At 38.8% G+C, this 11,066-nt stretch overlaps 1 protein-coding gene across 1 annotated transcript; it reads right to left on the minus strand.

Moving 5' to 3' along the window:
• Positions 1-709: 709 nt before the first annotated feature.
• Positions 710-10,819, minus strand: LOC127453777 (tumor protein p53-inducible nuclear protein 1-like). Its single transcript, XM_051720473.1, has 4 exons — positions 10,586-10,819; positions 8,093-8,416; positions 4,497-4,848; positions 710-3,071 (listed from the first exon to the last, which is right to left on the minus strand). The coding sequence occupies exons 2-4, from the start codon at positions 8,214-8,216 to the stop codon at positions 2,819-2,821; spliced, it is 729 nt and encodes a 242-aa protein (XP_051576433.1). The 5' UTR covers positions 8,217-8,416; positions 10,586-10,819; the 3' UTR covers positions 710-2,818.
• Positions 10,820-11,066: the final 247 nt, after the last annotated feature.

Genomic DNA, 11,066 nt, shown 5'->3' on the forward strand with positions numbered 1-11,066 from the left:
AGAACGTTCTGTGTAGGTTCTTTTTAAGTTGTCATAAAAATAATAATAATAATAATAATAATAATAATAATAAACTCCATACAACGTTCTGGGAAGGTTATTTTGTGGTTTTAAAAATAAAACCTAAAAATAACCATTAGAGAACGTTCTGTGTAGGTTCTTATTAGTTTGTCACACAAAAATATCCCTGCAACGTTCTAGGAACATTAGTTTATGGTTACAAAAATAGAACCTAAATTGAAAGTCCTTAGAACATTAGGAATTGGTTCCCAAAAAATAATTAAACGGGAAACAAATGCTAATGTTAGGGGAACGTTCTGTGTTTGCTGGGCAAAATCACTACCTCAATCTTTAACCCCAGTCTGCATTGGTGCATTGCGAAAAAAGAAAAAGAAGGGCACAATAAAATGGGTACAGTTACAAATCTACATTATTAAGGGTAATACCCACACTGGTACAATGATTAATAGGCTTTAACTAATCATGGCTCTGCATTCTTGAGAGATGAACTGGGTTGTGTTACAGGTTGGTATGGGTTTCTAAAATGTTCCTTAGTGGAAGTCTTTCAGTATTATGTGGTTAGGTGATTAAATTACCAAATAAATTACACATATGATGCCAGAACCAGCAAATACCTGCCAGTCTAGCATCTATAAGATCCATATCACACTTCTGAGCTTACTACACAAGATGAAAAAAATTAGTTTGTATTAAAACGTTTATTGAGAAGAGAGTGTACATACTGACAAATAGTTGGTTTCAAGACATATGAAAAGGACAATTTATTTGCAAATTATACTACTCATATAAAACAGCTTGTGTATAACATGTATCCAAAAACATGTCCATTCGAGATGAAGATAAATAAACATAATGCTAAAACCCTACACTTTTGGCAAAGTGCTGTATTATTCCAGTAAACAAAACAAAAAAACAAACATACAAAAATCAACCGAAGCACAGTCTAGAACTTAGCAATGCCACAGAAAAATATTCTTCACACATTAAACATTTGCTACATTTGTGTAGAAAGTTGACAGAGCAAGTTGCTCACAGAGACAAGTTAACCCTCTGTGCATAGTAAATTACATTTGTTTGTGTCCCTTTGGACAAATTTCAAGTTCTTCATGGATGCATTGTCATACTGTTCACCTGGAAGGCACATGATCCCCAAATGCAGTTCAAGGCTAAAATGAAATCCCTGTTATGAATACTAAATAAGGTGTCTACTGATATAAGGAAAGGGGTCCTCTCCTGTATTACTCATGGAAAGTGAAGAGATCCTTCCATCCCTTCCATTCCCTTCGTCCACAGAGAAAATGTCAGAAAATGCAACGTGCTGGCCAACACAGACTACGGCAAGCAAAAGAAGACAAGGGCTGGTAACCCTTAGGGGCAGTAGATTCTTTGAAAGAAATTTTGCATGTCCTCATACCTTTCATACCGAGGTACATATAATGACACACTGATCATGTTGACTACATTGTAGATGTTTTCCTCGAGTTGCTCATATGCATTCTCCTGAACGTCAGAATTACTGATATAAGTTGCATTCATTAAGGGGAGACATTTACCTCGGCAGTGTCACTGAAAATTTACAACACCAGGTCTTGCATGATAAAGAAATAGAGAATGAGAAACATAACATACAAAGTATTTTTTTTAAAGTTTGTTGCTACTTTAAATATTTCATTCAGCAAGTACAACTTGTAACTAGTCAAATAAAACATGATAAAGGCATATAACACAAAACGTCAGAACAGTGAGTGTTTTTTTTTTTTTTTTTAAATGCTAACAGTTTCATTTCGTCGTCAAAGGTTTTAACAGTCAATTAAGAGAAAGAGTTTGTTTTCACAGTCCTCGGACGAGCAAGCGTTTAGCTTTCATTCAAAATTGTGAGACACATGTTTTGCTAAAGATTTACATGAATTACAAATATTTCCACAAGGTAACATACACACTGACAAAGTTAGAGGTTCTCCAGTATGTACAGAGACAATTTATCATCTGCAAGTAATCTGCATTTTCACAAAAGCAAAGGTGAACAGCGATGACCCTGAGACATGTACTGCAGATATAGAGCGAACAAGAAAAATAACATTTTAACACTTGGTTTCTTTTTTTTTTTTTTTTTCATTTTCACCCATTGGAAAACTAGCACTACATAGTCGTACATCAAATCAGTCACTAAAATAGGAAAAACTGCTGCTTACATACTATGCAGATAACATACACTCGTATCAACATCATACTGATATGTAATATATTCAATATTTTTCTCTTCTGAAAATATTTTGGAATTTTTTTTAAAATATTTTACATATTTTGAAATCTACTATGGAAACAAGGCTTTCAGTGATAATAAACCTACTATATCTTACAAAAAAAAAAAAGAAAAAAAAAAAGGAAGAAAGCACTGATCTACAGAATCACAGGTAGGTTCCTTTCTAACCAGAAAAGTGATTGAACTCCGTATGGCTTTAAAGAAATGCAGGGAAAAGAACTTTAAAAGGCAACAAACGTGTCAAGCTGCCTATACGTGCTACGGAACAGACCAGAGCACTACTTAGGGAAGCGCCAGTGACGGCAGATGAAAACTTGGTTACTGAACACAATTCAACCCTCGTGACACATAACATAAGACAGAATGTCATGCAGACACATTCAAGTTAAGCGGAATCTGCGGTGAAGTAAAGTGACCTATGGCATTGATTCTAAAGGACTCCATTCCTTCTGGTGAAACAACTTATTCTCCCAGCGTGGATTTGGAGAAGGAGCTGCGTGCAGGGTAGGGCGGGGGAGTGCAGTGGGGGCCATCTCAGTAGTTGTACTGCCTCTGTCCTGGCTGGTGAACGTACCCCCCGGTGGCTTTGGCCTGTCTGGCTCCACCGTCGCGCAGAAGATTGAGACGACGGAGGGCGTTGCGGGACAGTTGCTGGCACTCCACGTTGTCACGGATGCGCTGGGCCAGTCGGCCGTTCTTGGTCTGCTCCAAAAAGCCTGCATGGGCAGCAACGAGGGCGGCTGCATAGCAGCCAGAAGGATGACTCGGCCTGTGCTGAACTTCAGATCTGCAACAGAACAGAACCTGTTAATTAGTATTCAGCAATTATTACTGTATAAAAGCTGCCAATAACGATTATTGTTCATGAGGTATACAGTATCTATTTTTTTCAAAAGTAACTGCACTTTATTTTGCACATTATTATTCTGCCCTGCTAAGGCACAGCACAATAACTATACATTTTGTCAAAATTTATTAGTGACAAAAATCAGTAGGCATGTCCTAAAATATCAGTATATCGATTATTGATCGGCACGTTATTTTATCGCTGAATTTTTGTGGCATCAATATATTAACTATAGCTGACATTTAAATCAGAAGCCTAATTTGCATGCTTTCCAATTCACTCAGTTGGGCTTCTGTTGAATGTCTGGCATAATAGCGTTGGGAGACCACAAGGGGGTGATATAACATTTACTGAAGCAGGTTGCAAGGCACAGGTCTCACAACACAGAACCAGTTTTTAGATCTCCTTGCACAGGACACATACACACAAAAGATCCAAAGGTTTTTCCACTTTAAGAATGAAAGTGACGTTGATGAGTTCGCAGGTTAGTGTATGAAACTGGTTTAACTGCGCAAACTGAACGATTAGAAATTATTATGCAGTTTCTCTGTATGTGTCTTTGAAGAGGTTTCATTCAAGTTGTCAAACCACAAAAAGACATTCTTCTTACTGAAAATACATTGTGTGGGCTATATGAAAGATACATATACACAATATATCATCCAGCATATATAAAAATTTTTTCGAATTTTAGAACGCGTTATGACGTCCACAAGACACTTTCGGTGAACGACCCCCTTTAACTTATCTTGCCGCTCACGCTTATCAAAGTTTTTTTGAGAAATATGTTTGAAAAGACAAAGACTATTGTGCAACGGGAACCCTATTTATATGTGAAATAATCCTGATATATATAGATAATCATCGGGAAAATCTTCCGATTACCAATGCATGAAAAAGGCATAGATCCCAAGCCTAGAAATCAAGTCCCTTAAACTATGATCTGTCCTGTGACAGATGGGTTATGCTTGACAATGCTCAGAAACAGAGAAAATGGAATGGGACTATTTTATAATCCACATTTGTCTAGACTATCAAAACACTTTGAAGCATTCTTTACCCCAGCTGTTCCAAATAACAGCTTCAGGAAAGCAATTTTTTTCCAGCAATCACGAGAGTGTGTGAAGCGGTTTAGTTACAGTGATTGCTGCCATTTAACAACTGATGAAATTAATGAATCATAAAATAAAGAAAGTCATATGGATATGTTCAGTCTCAGTCACCATATAATTTCTACCAGACATCTCCTTTAGTGTTCCATGGAAAAATGAAAGTAATTAAGGTTTGGAACAATATGAGGGTGAGTATATGATGACAAACTTTTAATTTTGGGGGAACTATCCTTTGAAGAGAATCTGCCTTTACCTTAAAATTGATGGGTCACAGGTGCCGTCCTTAACAGGCTGTTGACGGTGACTGTGAACGGCGTACACAGACATGCTGGGGTGCTCGATCAGCAGGTTCTCCAGAGGACTGGTCTCCAGCAGAACTGGTGCTCTGCCCCCAGCCATGAAACATGGTGGAGGGGTGATAAACCAGCTCTCTTCCAGCCCACATGTTGCCTCCAGATGCAGGAAGCTGTTGTCCTCGCCGTCAGTGTCTGCCGCGGAGTCCAGAGACGAGCAGGAGGAGCAGCGCACGGGAGAGTCCAGGGGACCGACATCATCAGAGCACATGCCCACCAGATCATCTCTGCATGCACTGGAACAGGCCTTCGCTACAGGGACAGAGAGAAGACAGGACTGTAACTACAGTTTGATAATACTGTGAGCAAATTATAATAATCACTTCCTTTACTAAGTCAAAATGTATTAGTCGTGTTTGCTAACACAGGCATCACTATTACAATTGCTTAGGTTAAAGGATTTGAGCAAACCCCTAACCCTAAGTGTTAAGTTCGGTGTGTAACTCATTCCACACTGTTTGTTGTATGTACAGGAACGATGCCTCAAATCATGCGGCTTATTGAGGATTATTGCTTATTGTTATTACTTTCCTAAGCAATTCACACAGACGATTAAACGTGTGATAAAACCGGAGCAAGAACTTCAGAAACAGGAGAAGGCGGCAGGAGAAGAGTCATTGATATTCATAAGGAAAGCCATGATTGTACAAATCAGTAATATTTAGCAGGGAAGCACTATAGGATTGGTCGGAGAAACTATAGCCCAACCCCATCCCTAACTCTAGACCTTAACTAAACCCTAACCAATCAGATAGAGCTTTCCTTATAAATATGACTGACTTTTCTGCTGCAATACGATGTTTTGGAAATCCACGACCATAGACATATTTAGGAACCTGAATATAGTAGAGACTTGGGGGTGAGCTCTTTTGACTTTTGTGAGTAAGAAACCACCAAGCAACCACCCAGACACCATAGCAACCACATGGTTGCAATGCCCTGGCAACCATCCACATTACCCTAGCATCGTGGCAATGAGTTTTACACAGGCAAGCATCACTCCAAATTTCTGAAGAAAATGTAAAAATCTGGTTTAAATCTAAACATAGAAATAACAGAAGACTTGTTTGAGAGATAAAATATATGACGTTTATGAAAGAGAACCGTAATTAATCAAAATCATCCCTGGTTGATACTAAAAACATCTAAACACAGAATTAACTGGAAAATCGATATTTTAAATCAATAAACCAAGTGAAGTTGCATAAAAGAGAAAATAATTCACCAAAAGTATCGCCGATTCTATTGAAAAGTGTTTGTGTGTTTAGACAGACAAACCTAGAGAGCAAATATTTTTGTCCACAGTTCATCTGTATTTGGACTTTTCGTGGCTCCTGGCAGCTAACCAAAAATGGTGTAAACAGCTGACTTTTTGGGCAGAGCCTTTACAGTGCTATGCATTCCCCTGCCTCTAGGGGGCAGTATGATTAAACAATCCTTCACTGTTCACTATCATACCTGAAATTGAGAAAGTCTGAACACTGCAAGAGCCTCTGATCACCTGCAGTTAATGTGACAAATGCTACTTTACAGTAAAAATACTGTTATAACAGCTTTGTATCATGTACACTTAATGCAATACAAGATTGATTAGTCACTAAAAAAGTCCCACACCCATGACACTGATGTTATACTACACGCTGAACTTTCTTTGAACAGTGCCACACCCTGTTTATCTGCAGTTTTGCAGGTTTCTACCAAATGACATGAAACATTTTCTCAACTGGTTAAGAAGGTTCTAAACTCTCTTACGGCACTCTCCAATGTCCTTGTGAAGCCAGTTAACCTTTAATCCTCGCACCATCATGGGCAGCAACTGCTGTTGTATCACTGTGGATATTACAGTCAAGCTAAATGCATAACAAGAGATGTGTCTTTCTCTGCTCTCCCCTTGTCTCCACCTCAGCCTTGAGGCACCGATTAATGCTTGTAATTACTCAATGGTCAAGGCCTATCTGTGCTATGTGCATAAACGGTAACTTAATCGGTTCTATTTTTACTGCAGCCCCCACCACAAACACTTTTGTCTGAGAGGCTGAAAGCTGTGTTGCCCATAAACTTGTCTGTCTCCCCTACCAGGGCTTCACCTATCAGAGGTGAACTGGGCCAACCAGATTCCCTTGCACCTTAAATATTCACACACATACACAATATGAGAAGGGGCAGTTCAGTCTCTATTTGGGCAGGCAGCATATGAAGGCATCATGTTAATGAGGGCACCGCTTCTGTGCAAGGTGTTACAGAATCATCCTGATGTCTGTAACCTGGCTCCAGTAGACCATGTCAACAAAATCAGATGAGGTTAGCTAGGATCATCTCAGACAAAATATGTCATTTGCAGGCCTAGACTGAAATGACATTGTGGGGGGAAATTTACAGAATTTTGTGGAATGCATTTAAAATGGTAAAAATGTACTGAACGGAGCTGAGAATACTATGCTCTTATTGTTAGCTGAAAGCATAATAAAATTAGAATTTGCCAAAATATTTATTAAATGAACAAACAAGGCCTGGGTAATGTGTAGGACTTTGTGAATGACTTTCCAGTTCTGCAGAGTTCTGGGGTGCATCATTAGATTAAGTGCTTATTAGGTCAGTTTGACTGATACAGACTAAGGGGACATTCCCACAGAGTGCGTTTTTGTGTTCAAAAAACAGCTTGATACAGTGCAGAAAATCCTTTTTTAAAGTTTGACTTCTTTTAACTTGACACACTGTCTTAAAAATAAAGCATTCGTGGCGCAAGATGCTGAAGAAATAAAGAAAACCATCTAGTGAGTGTTTACATTAATATGCATTATTGGTATTACAACGTTATCAGTATATGTAAATGATAAATTGCACTCTCTAGGCACGATCATGATTTCAAGCTTGATTACACTAGTATTTGATGCATGGACAGATCACAAGATGGCGCTATAGGAAGTGTAATCGAGCTTGAAATCATGATCGCCAAGGAGACTGCTGTCAAGACGTACAGTGAAAAAGGTGTTATATTTTGGTCTGTTCACCCAAAACCAACTGGATCACTTCAGAAGACATTCATTAAACCCCTGGAGTCTGATGCATTACTTTTATGCTGCTTTAATCTCCCTTTTGGAGCTTTTTGAGTTCTGGTCACAATTCACTTGCATTGTATTGACCTACAGAGCTGAGATATTCTTCTGAAAATCTTTGTTTGTGTTCAGCAGAAGAAAGAAAGTCATAAACATCTGGGATGGCATGAGGGTGAGAAATTAGAGAATTTTCATTTTTGGGTGATCTAACCCTTTAAGCGTTTACAGACTGGTCCCATTCACTTCCACTGTAACCACAATTTCTGCCCTTTTTTAATAAATAAATAAAGGGCGACTCTAAATAATTTTTAAGGCCAAAAATGCTGTTGATTTAGCTTAACTTGTACTGAACCCAGAATATTACTTTAACTAGGCTCAGATTCAGAGAAACGAACTGTAAAAATGTTACCATCCATCCATGGCTTGGAAAGATCTCTCACCTAGATAATCGACCAGAATCCATTCATCATCCTCCTCCTTCTCGTTGAAGTCTGGATCTGTGGGACATCCACTGCCCTCCTCCAGGGAGTCTCCAAACAAGATGCTACTGAACCTCTGGAACATGATTTTGTCCCGGGCAGAGACACGAGTCTGGACAGTCCTGCTGGCAGTGGGCGAGAGCTGGGCTCTTTGGTCATCAGCTGCGGGAGCCGCTCACTGAGATCTTGGTAAAGGTGCTGAGGTGCATTAGTTACACCTTCTCAGCTGAGGAACACCTAATGAAGTTCAGCCATAGCTCTTGTTGATTGTGCAAAACAAAGGACCTAGAGAACACAAAAGAGAAACACTGAATCAATGGCAGAAACAATCACCTCATTTTATCCAATACTCTTGTACACAGAGACTCTCACTCTTACCCCAAAATGGTTGCTAGGTAAACCATGTTGTTTAAGATAATGTAACGACACATTACACAGATAAATAAAGGAAGCAGACTTCATGTACAGAACATAATTTTCTTTATGTACAGAACACAAGTATTTCCTCATGACAAGCGTCTCGTTTTCTATTGTGATTAGCCTTAAATTACAGGTGCATGCTCATAAAAGACAGACAGATATTCCTGAGAACAGACCAGCCACAACAAAGCTATCTAAAGTGTCTTGGTTGTTACAGATACTGCCAGACCTCTTCACAAGAAGCTGATGCCTATGAAAACTGATCTTTGTACAGATACTCCCTGCCTCGTTCAGGAGTATGACTCATGAGGGTATCCTTATCCGTCGTTTTGCTTGCAACAACAAAGAGAGACACCTGTGAAGTGAAGGACTACAAGCTGTTCTTCACCCCTGTGCATCACTGAGACAAGGCAACCAATTCATACTCCCTTCCACCTGCTCATACTGTCATGGCAGAGTGCTTTGTTTGTCTGATTAGGGGGGTGGGGGAATATTGTAGGGTTACATCCGTACAATAACTATCCCTCTGAACCCCGAAAAGAGGATTATCTACAGACACACACAAGCAGACAGGACTGGGATGGCTTTGTTTTAAAAATACCAACATTATAGGAGATGCTCTGAAAATGCAATCAAATCCATATATAATAAAAATCTCAATGCAATCCATGCATTGTATTAGTGGATGGTGCACAGATCGAAAAACATCACGGAATTGGCCTAGTGTGTACAGAACAGTCCTTTTATTCTAAACCTATTGATTCTATGTGTTGAACAAGCTATAAAATTGAAAGAAAAATGCAAACATAAAGGCACATTAGACTGCATATGATATTTATGTGTATGACACGGCAATGGATCCGTACATTCCAAAACTAATAATTAAAGCGGAAAATATTGGAATTGTTCACACTTATTGAACGGGCTATATCTATTGCGTAATATCATCCTATAGAGGGAGTGATGCAGTCTGTGTACAGTGGAGCCTTCAACAGGCCCAACCACATATTTCAATGTTTATAGACATTGTGACGAACTGTGTTTATGTAATGGCTGAATACCATCAGAACAACATTTTATGAGGAAGTAGGCTAGAATGGAGGAACAAAATGTATCAAATCTGACATAAATGGAATGCAGCAAAACAACATACATAACTAACATACACTTAGCTACGTCTTCATAGTAAACATGACAAGTAATACTAATAAAAACAGGCAGAAACCTTATAAACCTTCTTCACAGTATCACATATTTAATTTATGACAGAAACAGTCTAATTGGGTTGTACTGTTGTTTACATTGGTGTTAATCATTCAGCTGATGAAATTTTTAAACAAAATATTTCCAATTTTTTTGTTGTTGTTGTTGACTGAAAACATCAGTTGTGAGATTTAACATTGTGTGCCAGTGAAGACACTGTACGACAGTCACGCTTTCATATTTAAATATGACGCTGCTCTGAAAAAGGTCTATTAACTAACATTACTATTAACAGGTTCAACACAGTAATAACACATTAATAAACAAAACAGCAGCTGCTATCCATTCTGGGCAAACATATGCAGTTATATGTAAAATTTAACAGGTTCCAAAATATTTGAAATCTGTATTTGGATAATCACATATGATGTTTTCTTGTCCCGCACTAAGAGACTGGACAAGGGGGGAGGGATGAGTGTAACCCTACACCGACCGACAGGGCGGACTGCAAACCCAAACGCTCAACTGGCAATGGTGAACAAAGCTTAATCCTTAAAATCAAAACGTGCTCACACTGCAGAATCAAACAATGAACACATATCAGATCGCGTGCAGGCTCTGACGAGTTATAAACGCAATAGTCTAATTCCATAAAAGCCGAATTTGAACGCATATTTTTTTTCTTGTTTTTAAAAATGACACTTTTAACCATAAAATTAAATTTTGAGTGCACCCAGCAGCTTTATGTATTCTTTATAACTTTTTGAAACGTCTCTATAACGTATCAAAACAAAGCGTCTGTCGATGAACAACAAAGAGCGTTTAACTCACCTGCGGCAAAAAAGTAAACAGGAAGAGAGCTGACTTCAAGGACAAAAACAGATCACTTCAAGTGTTTGAGGTAGATTACTTGTCATACGAAATAGAAAAATATATAAATATAATTATTTCTCGGAAGAAATTAAAAGTTTGTGGACCCTTTCGTTCGGAGGTTCGCAGTCAGTTCTTCTTCGTTTCTTCTTCGAGGTCTCAACTGCTCCCTTTGTTATTGTTGTGGAGAATTAACAGCTGATCAGGCGTGACGTCGCTGAGGACCGCCCATGGGAGGGGCTGACTGAAACCTCTCAGCCAATGAAATGCTGCTCCTGACTGTGACGAATGTCACCAACGCACGTGACCTCATCCCGGGAAAGGCAAGACCGGGCAGAGCACTGCATGACAAGGAGTGTCACTCAATATTGGCTGGACAGTAGAGAGTTTTTTAAAACTGGCAAGTGTGAACTTATTTAATTTGTATTTTTGATAGTTACAA

The sequence above is a fragment of the Myxocyprinus asiaticus genome, chromosome 16 (genome assembly GCF_019703515.2).
Source record: "Myxocyprinus asiaticus isolate MX2 ecotype Aquarium Trade chromosome 16, UBuf_Myxa_2, whole genome shotgun sequence".
Taxonomy (NCBI): Eukaryota; Metazoa; Chordata; class Actinopteri; order Cypriniformes; family Catostomidae; genus Myxocyprinus; species Myxocyprinus asiaticus.

What these genes read in the sequence shown, in the direction of transcription:
- LOC127453777 (XM_051720473.1), bottom strand. Translation starts at nt 8,216, where the DNA reads ATGTTCCAGAGGTTCAGTAGCATCTTGTTTGGAGACTCCCTGGAGGAG. An exon ending in GATTCTGGTCGATTATCTAG is followed by an intron (nt 4,849 to 8,092) that starts GTGAGAGATCTT and finishes CTGTCCCTGTAG; the next exon opens with CGAAGGCCTGTTCCAGTGCA. An exon ending in TGTGACCCATCAATTTTAAG is followed by an intron (nt 3,072 to 4,496) that starts GTAAAGGCAGAT and finishes GTTCTGTTGCAG; the next exon opens with ATCTGAAGTTCAGCACAGGC.